The 16158-nt window shown below is 34.5% G+C and overlaps 1 protein-coding gene across 1 annotated transcript in view; it reads left to right on the top strand.

The window, feature by feature from the left end:
• Window positions 1–1082: 1082 nt before the first annotated feature.
• Su(P) (prostaglandin E synthase Su(P)) overlaps window positions 1083–16158 on the top strand; it is an 82280-nt gene continuing 67204 nt past the window's right edge. Inside the window, exons 1-2 of the mRNA XM_089104593.1 lie at window positions 1083–1286; window positions 7373–7503. Of these exons, the coding sequence (XP_088960719.1) occupies window positions 1085–1286; window positions 7373–7503 (333 nt within the window). The 5' untranslated portion in view covers window positions 1083–1084. The remainder of the gene's footprint in view (window positions 1287–7372; window positions 7504–16158) is intronic.

Genomic DNA, 16158 nt, shown 5'->3' with positions numbered 1-16158 from the left:
TTATCTATGATAATTTATTAAAATCTGACAGAGTAAAGTTCAATTCACCCAATAGAGTTGACCTCTGTCCAACTGTTATATCATTGAACGCTAATGAACGCTAATGGTCAAAGAGGCGAGCTTCCGCCTTTGCTTTGAAAAGAATTATAGATTTAAACAATATGTAGTTTTATTTGATTTAGTATATAAACTTTTGTTTTAAATTGTTTTAGTTTAGTTTTACTACTGATGACGGTCACTGCATATGTGACCGAAATATCTGGTATTTTTTGTGAAATTTATTATACAATGTCTATTAAAAAGGATTTTATCCCTATTTTGAACTTTTATTATATCGTCATGGAAAGGCAGTGTGGTCTCCAAAATTATCTAAATTATGATATACATATTTTCTTATATTTTATTTTTTGTAAAATAAATAGAAAGAAATCCTGAAATGTTGTTTCCACAAACTAATATCATCATTTTTTAAATATTTAATTTATATGCATTAGTTCTTTCAGTCATCTTGATTATTACAGTGATTTACTTTTTGTTTGAAATTTTTTTTTTTTAAAAATAAAATTAACTGTTCAAAATACAGACAGTTTTCATCAAAACTCAAATGGTGGAATAGGGTTTAGAACTTTAAACGGTAAAAGTAGGTGAAAAGCGGCAGTAGCTAAACTCCTGCTTCAAGTATATTGTTTTTTCGTAAATTTAATATTTAATTTAATTATTTCTTCGTTTAATTTTTCTAATGATCTATTACAATATCTGATATATTTATGTTTGACGTGATCATTTATTTTAATTCCCGTTCATTTTTGGGTTTCATTTATCCTTTAATTGCAATTTTAGGTCTTTTTGAGTTTGAATTATTATAGTAGTTTATTCCTGATAGTTTTCAGCTTGATATGGCCTACTAATTTTCTTTAAAAATCGGCTTTTTCAGAATTTTTTCCTTTAATCAATCAAGTAAAAACAGCTCCGTGTTCTTTGGTTTTTCGTCAATTATTTATCTTTGTAATCTTGAAGGAGCTGACAACACAACTAACGTCTATAATTCTAAGGTAGCGCTATTTTGAAGCAAAATTTTCAAATCATGGTCAGTGCTTCCATTACGAGAAATTTTATTGCTGTTCTAAACAATGCCAGCGTCAGCTGTAATAAGCAAAAGCTAGTTGTCTGTTCAAGTTTAAGAAAACAAAGCAATACTTGGTTTGATCAGAAAGCCTACTCGACAGAGGATGGGGGCCAAAAGAAGAGTAGCCCTTTGAAAATTGGCTTTGCAACTTTACTTGGTGGTAAAAAGAAGTTACTCGTATTAAATCCTTAAAAATGAATGTTTGATAATTTGTGAAAAGTTATAGAGTATACCCAGAGAGTTAAAGCTTCCCCTAGCGAAACTTGTCAGTAAAATAAGAGTAGCCTAGTAGGCTACCCTAACTGTACATTCTTTATTTTATGTTCTTTCTAAATGTCACAGTCACTTTTCTGACAATGGAGATTCTGGCTTTTTGACATCAATAAATATCCAAAAAAAAATTTTTTTTTTTTTTTACTAACTCTAAAAAACAATGTTTTGCCTTTTTTTATGCTTTTTAAAAATTTAATAATATTTTATATTGGAAAAGAATTTATGCCCCCCCCCCCTATATCTGTCCCGTACGGGGTAGGTTAGGTAGGGTTAGGTATATATAGGGGGGGGCTGAAAGTCATTTCTGATAGAAATGCTTATTATATTTGTAATCAGCATAAAAAAAGGTATCAAATGGTGTATTCACTTTATTCCTAACTCAATAATATGATTTGGTAGATATTTACTGTGACATCTCCCCTGATGAACCCAGATATAGCCATAGGGTATACAAAAATCAAAAGAAAACTCTTGAAATTTTGGTAAATTTGCAGGTGGCACAATCATTTAGCTAGGATGAAAGTGAATACATCATTTGATGCCTTTTTTTATGCTCTTTCATAATTCAATAGTTACTTCTGTTGCAAATCACATCCTGAGCCCTTAAAGCCCCAATGGTATTTTATATGAATTATAAAAGAGCATAAAAAAAGCATTAAATGATGTTTTTGCTTTCATCCCAGCTAAATTATATGGTCCACTGCAAAGTTACCATGAAATTTAGGTAAATATTTACCAAATCATATTATTGAGTAACAACTAAAGTGAATATACCATTTGATGCCTCTTTTTATGCTGATTATGAATATAATAATCATTTATATTGGAAATGAATTTTAGCCTGCCCCCCCCCCCCCCCTATATATGCCAATTCAGGGTATATATTTCTACATTAGGGAGGGGTAAGGGTAAAGTTTGTACTTACCTCCCATTTACATCAGAAACAAAATTTGCCACACCCCCCCCCCTAATGTAGAAATATATACCCTGAATTGGCATATATAGGGGGGGCTAAAATTCATTTCTGATAAAATGACTATTATATTTTTAATCAGCATAAAAAAGGCATCAAATGGTATATTCACTTTAGTTGTTACTCAATAATATGATTTGGTAAATATTTACCAAAATTTACGCACCCCCCCCCCCCTAATGTGCAAATATATACCCTGAATTGTTGATGGCAAAGTTTCAAATTGCAAAATTCTGCACTATTTTTGTCAACAGCATTTGAAAAGTTGAAATGTTAAGAAAACAGTTTATATTTGTGCTGCCCAATAAATAAGGTTTGAATTGTTATAAATAAGTATTTTTGGAATATATTACTCTTGAACAACTTATTTATAAACTAGCCTAGTGATATGTTTTTAATAGCTTTTCAATAACTGAATTACTGTTGATAACTTTTTGTGTCGTTACAAAAATGAAATAGCTTCGGGGCTCCTTTAAGAGCTCAATTTGCAACATAAGCAATTATTGAATTGTGAAAGAGCATAAAAAAGGTATCAAATGATGTTTTCACTTTCATCCTAGCTAAATTATTGTGCCACCTTCAAATTTACCAAAAGGTTTGGTAAATTAGCTTATCATATTTTAAATTAGCTTATCATGATTAGCTTATGATGTTTCCTTCCATCATTATTCACATATTAAAAAATACTTAGTAACAAGTAATTTTCTTCTATCTTTGAAAGAGGTTAGGTTGGGAAAATGAAACTTATAGTAATGAATCCAGGGCCAAGAAAATGCCTTGGGAAATTATTGCCAAGCTACTTTGTTAACCCCCTTTTGACATCTAAGTCTTAGAAATTTGCATACTTGACAGCAGGGGCGTTGTTTGGGCTGGCAAGGGAGGGCAGTTGCCCCCCCCCCCAATAATATAGATAAAAAAAATATTATACATCCCATGCCCTTTGATTATCCAGATATGGACCCCTCTTGCCCCCCCCCCCCCAATAAAGATGCTGGAGATTTGCCCCTGTTTGACAGGTTAGGTTAAGACAACCTGTTGGAATTTTGACTAAACAACATTATACCTTAACTTTCAATTTTCAGTTTCTTTTTCTCTGGTTTTAGTTTTGAAAATATAATTCCTGTTGCTTGAACAGAATTTTAGGTCATATAAATTTTTTTTTGGTCTCCTAAATTTAGGAAATGTAATTGTAGATCTTTGAAATCTCATAATTGGGATTAAGCAAAGTTGTGAAGCTGGAATCACTTTTCTTGTGCATCATTTAAGCAGGAGATCTATTTTGGATGGTTTCAGTTTTGTAACACAGATTTTCAAAGGTCCTCAAAGGTCAGTGTAGTTTAAAGAGAGAAAAAGTAGAGGTAGGTGCTTCAAAATACCTTCCCAGGACATATTTTGGTATGAATTTAGGTCCAGTCCCCATCCTAAGGAGACTTGTTAAAAAAATTTCTTGCTTCATAATATGCAAAATTTCCTGCAGGAGCACCTTTATCCTTACTATTTTCCTTGTTTTTCCAGTTTTTCAATATTTTGTCTTTTCTCCAAGTCCTGAAAATCATTTTTAAAACAAACACCCAAGAGCCATCTAGCTAATCTAACATATCCAAACATAACCTAAATTTTTTAATATTAGCCTATTTGTATCTTTTTGGTAGATGACAGTGATGCTGTTTAACTTCCCTATATACAATAATTGAAAACAGAAAAAATACAATCAAATATATTTATTTTTTGTAATTTTGTTAAAAATAATTGTATAACAGTGAAAATAGTAATGATAAAGGTGATCCTGCAGGAAAATATCTGAACTAGGATTATTATGCATATTATGAAGTAAGAATTGTTTTCTTAACATGCGTTTATGATGGGGTCAGGACCTAAATTTATACCCATACTTTAGTCTGTATAGCCATCCCTAAAAGTTTCATTTTTCTAACCTAACCCCTTTCCAAGAATGCAAAAATACCTTGTCTTTTGCAATCAGATATAGATCTAAGGGGTATTATGACTTACCAGAAATGCAACCCTGATACTTAGAAAGAGAGAAAAATAAGGAATTTAGTGCTTTAAGGGTAAGAGACCCAGTAGTTAGACAGCTAATCTCCACTTCAATAGTTTAATCATTGTAAAATCCATATCTTACAACCTAGAAATTAAATTATTTCACTTTTTTATTTTTCAGAATCTTCTTATGCAATTAGTGTGATTAGTGTGATTATTGTATAATTAGTGAAATTAGCTTGCATATTTTAATCATGCACAACAGTAGAGCATAATCACACTAATCACACACACACTTAAAGTTGAATCTATGTCAGTTTATTAATCAATGCTTATCAGCCAGTATATATTTAACCTCTATTGAATTTAATCTTTTTGGTCAGCAAGAAAATAAATAAATAAAAAATTGCTGACTAAAACTAAACCACAAAATTGCCAAGCAAGAAATGTCATCCCTTGGAATCAACAAACAAAAAAGAAGCTTTTTGACAAGTATTTTGACTTCAAACAAGTCGTAAAGTGTTGAACTTATTGCTTGTAAACCATATTTTGAAGTCTGTATGTTATAGTTAAAGCAAACCCAAATGTCATTTTATTTTGTAAAAATATCACCCATTTTTTTCTACTGTCATAATTTTATGACTCTTAAAGACTGTTGACGCATAACATGAGCAAATTTTCTTCACTCAACAATATGTTTCTTTTACGTAGAGTATGTTTTTTATATGTTCAAAATTGTTTGTACCTGCATTATGATTATGCTTGCGCCCAGGGGTGAGGACTCCCAAGCTAACAACCCCCCCCCCCCAAGAAAATGTGAACAATAATAACATGAATACAGGCCTATTACAATGCTGGGGCTTGGGGGTGCCTGTTTGTAGAGGTATTAGAAGTTTATAGGGAGATCCTTTTTGAAGACAGAACTGGCCAAGCATAAGGAATCACTAAGCTCTAAGATTTTAAAAGCTACAAAAATTTGGTAAATTTAATAATCTAAAAAGAAATACTCAATGTTTTGGACCAGTATTCATGGTTCATATTAGTCACCAAAAAATAAAATGGAGAAAACTTTAGTCATCAGTATAAAGAAAGCTCCAGAAAAAATTAATGTGAAACACTAAAACATCAAGACTAAAATATAGGTAACTAAAAAACTAAAAGCAAGAAAATATGCAGTTGCTTGTTTTTACAGTTGAGACCATTTACGTGTGGGTATTCCCCTGCCTTCAGGACATCCAAAAAGAGAACAAATGAATAAGAATTGATCAGGTTCGTAATTGAATCACCGAATGGGCCTTCCTAATATTTTGGGGCCTAATTTTTCTTGTGGTGTCAGACAAGTTCAAACTATTGTTCAAGTTCAAGTTTTTTTTAATTTTCATACTAATTTCGCTAAATGAAAAATTAACATAATAATACGTGATACAACAGAAAAGGAAAATATTTACAGAGGGTGCCTACAAAGTGAGTTATGCTCAAAAACTGGAACACTTAAAAAAAAAAAAATAATGGTATAAAAGTAATGAAAAAGGCAATTTTGCTGACTATCTTCTTAAACTGTACCTATTCTGAAAAAAAAAATCAGCAAAAACTTAATAGAATCATGAGCAAATGGTAATAATTGAAAGATTGCTTTTAATGTACAAAGGACTATTCCTGCAGTTTCTCTATTAACTACAGAATCTAAACACTCAAATGTTTAATTTTCATTATTTGTCCAAGTTTTGGAATTAATCAAATGTTCATATTAGTTAAATTATAATATTTACTTTGCTTGAAGTAGTGAGCCAAAAAATCTCTGATAAGGCTAAGAAAGATGGGACAAGGGTATTTTTTTTTGTTCTGTTTGTTTTCCTATACTATATATTTATATGTATATTCCTATACTATATTCCTATACTATATTTCATATACTATATTCCTATACTATATTGCCTGTTTGTTTCTCCTATTCTATATTGTAATTGTATTGCCAGTTTTTTTAGCTTTTAATTTGTTTTTTAGTTTAATTATCAGTAAACTTTACTGAATAGCAACTGCAAGATACAATTTCTTTAATAAGGTTAACTTTGGTAAGTCTGCCACTTGAAGTCACTTTTCACAGTCTGAAGTTCTCTTTTTACATCTCTTTAAGATTAAAATTATATGCTAAAAAATTGTAGCTCCAAAAAAAAAGAAAATGTGTGTAAGTTTCAACTCAAAACAAGATAAAAAAAAGTTTTTTTTAGTTTATACCTTGGATGTTATTTCACACCCTTAAAGTTTCAAAGGCCAGACAATTAACTTACCTCTGTTTCCAGGGTTATTATGCCCTAGCATCATAGATCTATCTTATTGTTAGATAATCCTACCCAGCTTTATAAAAGAATTCTATCCCTAACAGTTCAGGAAAATGGTTTAATAAATCATAAGTTGTTTGAAATATCATCTCCAGAAGATTACCCTTAATTCCTCATTTTAGCTTACTTCCAATTTCAGTGGCACTCTCCCTCCCCCTTTTATTCTACCAAAAATTATTATAATTCCAGAAACTACTCCTGAATCAGGCACTTATTAAAAAAACAGGACATGCAGTGCAAATTTAGGATGTCTCAAAAATATTTCCACATAACATCAAAGTGGCCTATAACAGCAGAATACAGTTTTGAAACTGGTGCCAAATTTTTGATAAAGAAGGTTAATTTTTCCCACAGACTTCAGTGATATGTTTATTTAGTTGTATCTGAGTAACTCTGTCTGTTATTCAGACAATTTTAAGCTTAAATTCTATATTACCTTACCTGCACACAGGTGAAAGATCCCAAGCTTTCCTGAGATCCTTTCCTTGGGAAAGGGGGAGAATACTCTTCTCCAATCCCCCCCCCCCACATACACACATTTCAGAATAATATAGTTATTGGAGCACCACATAAAATTATCAATTATAACTTCCATTTATAAAATTTACAGTTTCCTCTATACATTTTATTAGTACAATTTTATTAACAAGCTTACTTTTACAGGCACACTAATTGGTGGCTTCTTTGCCTACAATGAAATACAGAAGAAGAACAAGATCAAAATAGCCAATCCTGGAAGTGGATTGCAAAGTCTATTTATAGATGAGCCACCAAAGGATAAAGTTGCCAGAAAGGTAGTATAACTTAAGGCATATTGTAATGGGGGGGATTAATTATGATTTATCACGGGGGTAAATTATTCGGTTATTTGAACTCAACATTGTGCCAAATACAATGGGGAGAAAGGGTTGACTCTTGAAGTTACTGTTGAAGAACTCATAGTCAAGAAGCGTAGCCATATCTTCCAGAGTCATCACTTTACCAAATTCCCTTAATGATACACGAAGATTAACTTCCCTGTGAGAGCGTTACCTATGGAGACACTTGAACTAGTTGCCTACTACATAGCATGATACAGACATATATGAAAGAAAAACACAAATAAGAAAGTAATAGATTTATTGTGACTTACATTAGTACATACGTAATGGGGATTCAAACGCAATTAAGGGGAGTTTAACTTATCTCGAAAGTATTTTCAGAAGGAAAAAGTTTTTTGTGTTTTAAGTTATTTTATTTCCTTCTCACGGCACAATATTTCAGAGAGTATGGGAACTTGAAAAGTATAAACTCGCACTGGCATTGAAAAAAAATTATCAGTACCATCTAGTGCTTGGAGGTTGTGTTCTTTTTTCAATCTACCCTAAACTACTGCATACCAAAGCCAAGCTAAGCAGCTTAAAGTCAACTAAACTGCCTAACCTCCCAAAATTTTTCAGGCCAGCCTAGGTTTGCTTTTTGCAGCCTCAACGCTGACTTAAAGTAATTTTTATGGAAAAATGGTGATCAAATTTCACTCACAGAAAAATGTCAACTTTAATGCTATTACATTATAGGCGTATTGAATTAAAAGTCAAATTTTCTTTGAATTTTTTGGCCTTTTTAATGAAGCCAACAAACACAGTCAGTGGCAATAATAATTTATAATTGCCATTCCCTATGTTAAATTGCTTAAGATTCCATTCTCACAATTTGTCTATTGACTGTTATGATGGAATATTAAGGAAAATGGATTTAAATGAAATTAGTTAAGAGGTTAGTTAAGTTAAGAGCTACATTAAACCAAAGACGAACAGAAATTAAATCAAATAATGTTTCAAGTGTAAAACGACCATAAATTACTATCAATAGCTAAGTGAAACCCAAAGAAAACAAAAATTACAAAAAAAATATCTAAGTCAAACCTAAGATAAGCAGAAACTATCACAAAGAAGAGTAGGGCTAATGCCCCCTGTGCCTTCTAATGGGCAGAACGCAATTTTCACTTTACTGATAACAATTTTCATTTCGAGCAATGTTTATTTATTCTTCATAACATCAAGAAAAAAATCACCACAATAACCAATATTTACTGAAAAGAACAAATGATTGTGAATTGACAGTTTAATATATACTGATACTCATTCCTGAAAGCCTCAATAATTTTGGGCTTATTAACGATATGAAAGGGAAATTGTTTCAAATGTATTTTGTTTTTAGCAAAGTGCCAAATGCGTTCTGCTCTTTAGAAGGGACAGGGAGTGTTAGCCCTTTTTTTGGTAGTTTCTGCTCGCTTTAGGCTTGGTTTGGTTATTTATTGTAGTTTCTCTTCATTTTGAGTCTCATTTATTACATTCACAGTCGAGTAGTTGTAGTAGTAATCGCAGTTGCAGTCAAAAGTAGTCACAGTTGAAGTCAAAAGTAGTCACAGTTGCTATATAATATAGTCACGGTCACAGTCACAATTAGTTGCAATTGCAGTCTTATGTAGCTGCAGATGCAAGCAGTTGCTGGAGTTGGAAGTGCAAGCAGTCGCAATCATAGTTCCAAGTAGCCTCAGTCACCAGTAGTTGGAGTTTTAATCACAAATTAGTGAGAGTCACAATTAATTGGAGTCATAAATATTCACAGTTGCAATGAACCGCAGTCGCAAGAAGTCACAATTTCAGTTGAAAGCAGTAACAAGTAGTCACAGTAGCATATACATAAAGTCCTAGTCACAAAAAATTGTAATCACAAATTGTTGCAGTTGCAGCAATAGTAATAGTTAAAATACTAGTAGATTGAAATACAAGTTTCAGTCTAATACCCTTGGCCATTCCTGAAATATTGTTAATGTGCCCTTTTGACAACCTTAATGCATATAGTGCATTTTGATTTTGTTGAACATATGCCTCAACATTACCTGAAATTGTCACCTTGATTCCCCTAGCCAGTTCAAATATATTACAGATTCACCCCTTTAACAGCCCAATTTCGGTAAGAATCTCCCTCAACCAGTCCTCAAAGTTTCAACTTATTACCCTCTTCCGTTCCTGAGATATTGCACCTGTGTCATTGAGAAAGCATATATGCACTTCAACTCTGTTGAATATAATCCATTACCCTCTTTACAAACCCCTCAACTTTTGCTGACAGTTTCAACTTAATACCCTATTCAGTGCCTGATATATTGCATCTATGCCATTTTGACAACCTGGATGCACCTCAACTCTTTGATTTAGTTCAATAGTAGCTGTACTAGTAGTTGTAATATTAGTAGTAGTACTAGTAGTCGTAGTAGCAGTAGTAGTAGTAGTAGCAATAGCAGTAGTAGTAGCGTAGTAGTAGTAGTAGTGACAGATTCATCATTGTAGTTCTAAATGGCATTTACATATTTTGTATTTTAGACCCCCTGACTAAAAGATCCTCACCCCCTTCACTCTTCTGCGTGTCAAACTCATGTGCACCTTTGAGCACAGGTGCACACTACATTGGTATATATCCTCCATGTATATACCAATGTATATAGTAATAATATAGTATATAGTAATGTATACTGTATACTATATAGGCCAAATCCAGTACAATAGGCCAAATCTAGTGCCCAAGAGGATAAATTGATGGAAGAACAAGTCTTTATACAGCAAAGAGGGATAACCCCCTTCACATCCTCCATGTATATACCAATGTATATAGTAATAATATAGTATATAGTAATGTATACTATATACTATATAGGCCAAATCCAGTACAATAGGCCAAATCCAGTGCCCAAGAGGATAAATTGATGGAAGAACAAGTCTTTATACAGCAAAGAGGGATAACCCCCTTCACATTCTCCATGTATATACCAATGTATATAGTAATAATATAGTATATAGTAATGTATACTGTATACTATATAGGCCAAATCCAGTACAATAGGCCAAATCCAGTGCCCAAGAGGATAAATTGATGGAAGAACAAGTCTTTATACAGCAAAGAGGGATAACCCCCTTCACATCCTCCATGTATATACCAATGTATATAGTGATAATATAGTATATAGTAATGTATACTGTATACTATATACTCCAATGTATATAGTAATAATTATCCTAAATTAACAAACTCACGTTTTTCCTAGCTTTTCCAGTCGTTGGAATAATGAAATAGAAATAAATAATTCGGCATGCACTAAAGTTCCAACATGATTGTTTATTATTTTACTACAGGCTGTGCTGGAAGCAAAAGTCTTTCTACTTAGAAAATTAGTGATATCCACCTTATCAATCAGCATGTAGTTTGTGTATTAAACTTGAAAATAATTGAGCAGTCTATTAAACCATGTCAATAATAATTTAAGTACAATTTAGTGATATTTTCGGTGTGCGCGTAACTGAACCACAAGCAACTAAACCCCTGTAACTGAACCATTGTGTAACTGAACCACCATGTAACTGAACCACCGTGCAACTAAACCCCGGTATAACTGAACCACCAGGGAACTGAACCCCATTTAACTAAACCCTTGTGCAACTAAACCCCTGTGCAACTCAACCCCATTTAACTAAACCCCGTGTAACTGAATCCCGTACACCTGAACCACCATGCAAATTAACCACCGTGCAACTGAATCACCGGGTAACTTAACCACCGTGGAACTGAACCACCTTGCAACTGAACCCTCGTGTAACTGAACCATCGTGCAACTGAACCACTGAACTCAGTTTTTAAGTATTCTAAAAATATAAGGCAACATAATTGGGTAAAACACAAGTTAGAATTTTACATGTTCAGCCTTGTTGGAATTGTTTGTTTCTTAAAGTCTTGATATAAATGCCTGTCAAGATCATTCTTAAAAAAGCTTTGTTTTATTTTTTGCAAAAACAGAAGATCTGTTGTCACAAACCATTAAAATTGATTTTATTTCTCTTTTTTGCAGATGAATCAGACCTTTCTGGACGTTAAGTAATAAACATATGTGTTGAAAATATTTGACCTTTGTCAATCTAGATAACGAATTTTGATCAGCTGCCTTTTAGGAGATTGCAGCTAAAAAGGATATGGGAGGGGGACTAGTTGCACTCCAGCCTTCTTCAACACGCCCAGAAAGTTTAAACTTCATATCCTCTGGTTTATACCCTCAGCTGTTCTCAACGCATTGCAGATCACGTCGTCTTGTAAAACTGGATGCACAAAGTACCTCTTGATTTAATCGAAGATGCTCCTAATCATTTTCCGAACGATGTGAAGGCTGATACCATCAGTCATTGTAGATATTGCTGATATTTCCTTTTCACCAGCAATAAAGGAAAAAATGTCTTTTGATTGTGTTTGATATTCTTCTTTTCAGTTCAAGTCACTTCAGTTCAGTGTCTTTTCAATTCTAAGGTCAAGGTTTGACCTTAATGCTTCATGCTTTTTTTATTTGTAGGATCAAACATACCCTCTTTTCTTGATAGAAAACACCTTGTATGTTAACAATAGGCAACTTATATAACTTACAGACCTTGCACCAGGGACTAAGGGTCGGGAACCCTGGTGGCATAGTTCTTTAACCTCTGATATGTTTTAAATAAAATGCTACTACTACTACTAACAACTCACCGCAGCACCAAGCCGCCTGAGGCTAACACAGCTATGCACGCTCCTCCTCCATCCCAATCCATTCAAAGCCTCCCTTTTTACATCCTCCCGTGAAGTTTTCATTTCCTTTAACTCTTTCTTTATGACGTCCTCCTACCCCAGACGAGGACGACCTGCGTCCCGTTTAGCCTTTGACGGTTGGCCGAAGAGGACAATGTTTGGCAATCTGTCATCCTTCATCCGCACAACGTGCCTTAGCTATTTCAACCTTTCTTTCATTATAGCCCTAGACAGCAGGATTGAACCACATATTTCGTAAAGCCTACTGTTTGAGAGACGGTCAGTCAGCTTGGTACCCTCAGCAATCCATAGGCAATTTCTCTGGAAAACATCAAGCAAATCTTCATCCGCTTTTCGGAGCACCCATGCATCAGAGCCATATTTGACCACTGTCATCACTGTAGATTCCAATATTCTAATCTTGGTTTGCAGACTTATCTTCCTATTCTTCCAAACTTTTTTTAACTGTGAAAAAACACCCTGAGCCTTGGTTATTCTACTTTTAACATCTTCACTGCTCCCACCGTCTTGACTAATAATACCACCAAGGTAAGTGAAGCTGCCCACCTGATCAATCTTTTCATTACCCAACGTCACCTTCTCATCTTCGCTCATTCCTAGCCTCAGTGACTTAGTCTTCTTAACAATAATTTTCAAACCTATTCTAGCAACCTGAACTCGCAAAACCTCTAAAAGCTCATTAATTATGCTCACACTTTCATCTAGGATGCTTAAATCATCAGCATAATCCAGAGAGTCTTTTCCTCTCCATTTGATTCCGTCGTCTCCCATTACCTTTCCTGTGCTCCTTAAGACAAAATCCATCAAAATGATCCATATAAAGGGGGATAGAACACAACCCTGATTAACTCCTGATTTAATACAAAACCAGCTACTAACCTTATTTCTTACCTTAAACGTAGCAATGTCATTCTCGTACATAGCACTAATCAATTTAATGTATTTGTCTGGTATACCATACAAGGATAAGACCTTCGCTAAAGCTCTTTTATTAACATAATCGACCGATTGCTCATAATCTATAAAACTGAGGACCAAAGGTGTTTGAAAACTCAGGCACTTCCTCTACCTCTACCTTTTCTTAAACCTACCTTTTCTACCTCTACCTCTACCTCAACCTCTACCTTTTCTACCTCTACCTTTTCTTAAACCGTACTCTTCTTCTTTTAAAACTTTGTCTACAGCATCTACAGCGTCTACAGCATCTCTCATTCTAAAAAGTATCATACTGCTAAGTAATTTGCTACCTACAGAGACCAGACCTAATGCCTCGATAATTACCACACTCACTATTATCATCTTTCTTATAAAGTCGCTTAATTAAGGTTTTCCTAAATTCGTCAGGTACCTCCCCTGTTTCAAAAATCATATTCAAAATCTTCAGTAACTTATTTTTAACCTCAGAGCCACCATATTTAAGAAACTCATTTACTACACTATCAGCACCTGAAGCCTTATTATTTTTAAATCCTTTTAGTACTGTCGCTAATTCCTCACAGGACAAGTCCTCCTTCACATCCAAGGTATCATGAACTTTTTCATTTTCCTCTATATCTTTTCCTGTAAATCTATCTCGGTTTAGCAAATTCTCAAAATGTTCTGCCCATCTCTTTTTAGCTTTTTCCTTATCACTAATTGTGGTCCTGTTCTTATCTTTAACTGGGACAAGTCGTGATTGACTACTCCCTCTCAATTTATTAACATGTCAGTACAATATTTTATTATTATGCCGTCTAGCTGCATCTTCCAGATCCTCGGCAATTTTATCCATGGCCTCCACTTCACACCTCCTTAGTTGATATTTAATGCTAGTCTCCACTTCCTTGACATTCCTTTTGTTTTCACATGATCTATCACTCAGATAATTCTTGTACAAGCCCCTTGTCCTCTCTATTAAACATGAAACTTTTTCACCAATATTCTTAGCTGCAATCCTGATTCCCCCCCTGGAAAATATCTCCCCGTGAAAAATCTCCCCCCCCCGAAAAATACCCCTTGCGGTTGGTTGGTATCCAATCACTTTCGACTTATAAAAAAAGACTATAACTGCCCAGGGATTATAACTAATTTCTGCCTCCATCCTCTCTTATATCTCCCCTAAAGCTAATTCTGTATTTATTCGAAGGCTTAATGAGAGTTGAGATGTTTTGGCATTAAAATGCACCCTTTTATGTGTTTCCCTCTCTCTAGTGTTTGCTATTGGGAAGCATAGGGACATTTTTCACGTGGTAGTTTTCTGAAGGGGGGGGGGCCTGGAATATTTTTCATGAGAAAAAAATTTGCACGGAAGGGGGGGGGTGCAAGACTTATCATAAATTCCTCTTTTCCACTTTCCATAGCACTTCTCGGCTAAACTAAAAAATAACAGAACGCAAATAAAATATTCCAATTTGGAAAACCATATTTTCCAGGTGAGGGTTTTTCCTTGGAAGAGGGGGTGGGGTGAGCGCCTAGACCTGTAGGCAGTGACAGCGCGAAGGGAAACCCCATTAACAGACATAAAAAAGGAGAAATAAATCTGGCTGTAAGAGTTTGTGACGTCCGATTTCCTTTGTTTTTGTGACAATAATACAGAGGTTTTTTATTAATCATCTTGACAGTCATTTATATTGTGACTTAAAAAAGCAAACAATTCCAACAAGGTTGAACATGTAAAGATTCTAACTTGTGTACGGTGTTTGAGTTGCACGAGGGTTCAATTACTCGGTGGTTCATTTGCACGGTGGTTCAGTTGCATGGTGATTCAGTTGCACGGGGGTTGAATTGCTCGAGGGCTCAGTTAAATTGGGTTCAGTTACACGAGGGTTCAGTTGCATGGGGCTTCAGTTGTACGGAGGTTCAGTTGCATGGTGATTCAGTTGCACGATGGTTCAGTTGCACAGGGGTGAATCGCACGAGGGCTCAGTTGAATGGGCTTCAGTTGCACGAGGCTTCAGTTGTACTGTGGTTCAGTTACAGTGGTTCAGCTGCTTGGGGGTCAGTTACACGGTGGTTCAGTTGCAATGGAACCGATATTTTCTTTTATAGTCGATGCAGTAGCATGGACTTAGTAAAGAGTGATCGTCTGCTATTATTAATGTTTTTGTTTGTGGTTTTGTGATTGCTTCATTCCATGCAACAAATAATAATCTCAAATTTGCAGGGTGTTCATTTAATCGCAAGTACCGTGACATAGTGTCTTATACAAAGGACAAAAAAAATTTCAGGGGAGGCAAATGTCCTTTCTGTGTCCTTTTTGGCACTGGGCCAACACTACAGTACAGTCGTTTTAAACAGAATAGTTGAACCAACAAACATGACTTAAGTAGCAACGTGATGCAGTTAAGTAACATTAAGCAAATAGCTCGTTGATTTATTTTTCCAAGTCACTTCATTCCTTGCTTGCAACTGACATCCGTCTATTTAGGGTGATACATCAAGTTGAACTAAGACAATTCAACTCGTGACCATTTTATTCCAACCAAGACGATTCAGAAGAGAAAGAAAAATCAATAGTGGCAATTCAACCTAGATAAGGGAGAAAAAAAACCCAAAATCATTACCTCAAGATATGCAACTGAACTTGGGACAACTCAACGCATCAAAACTCAGCAAGTCTACTCAAAATTCAAACTCAAACTCAAAACATGGGTTTAGAGTTTGAAACTCAAAACAGCGAAATGTGTTCGCTGATTGATAAAACCGGTTGAAAGTTAGTTCTGTATCAGTACCAGCCTTTTCACTTTAGTGCCAAAGTTCTTGTATCTATCGACTAATTCTTGAATATTTTCTTGATTTGAGGGTGGAGAAGAGAGTGATGCTGTAGGCAGAGAGGAGGGAGATGACATTAAGCAAAGGGA

The sequence above is a fragment of the Artemia sp. Qi Xiang Cuo genome, chromosome 18 (genome assembly GCF_049724085.1).
Source record: "Artemia sp. Qi Xiang Cuo chromosome 18, ASM4972408v1, whole genome shotgun sequence".
Lineage (NCBI taxonomy): Eukaryota > Metazoa > Arthropoda > Branchiopoda > Anostraca > Artemiidae > Artemia > Artemia sp. Qi Xiang Cuo.
This window is presented reverse-complemented; position numbering and strand designations above follow the sequence as displayed.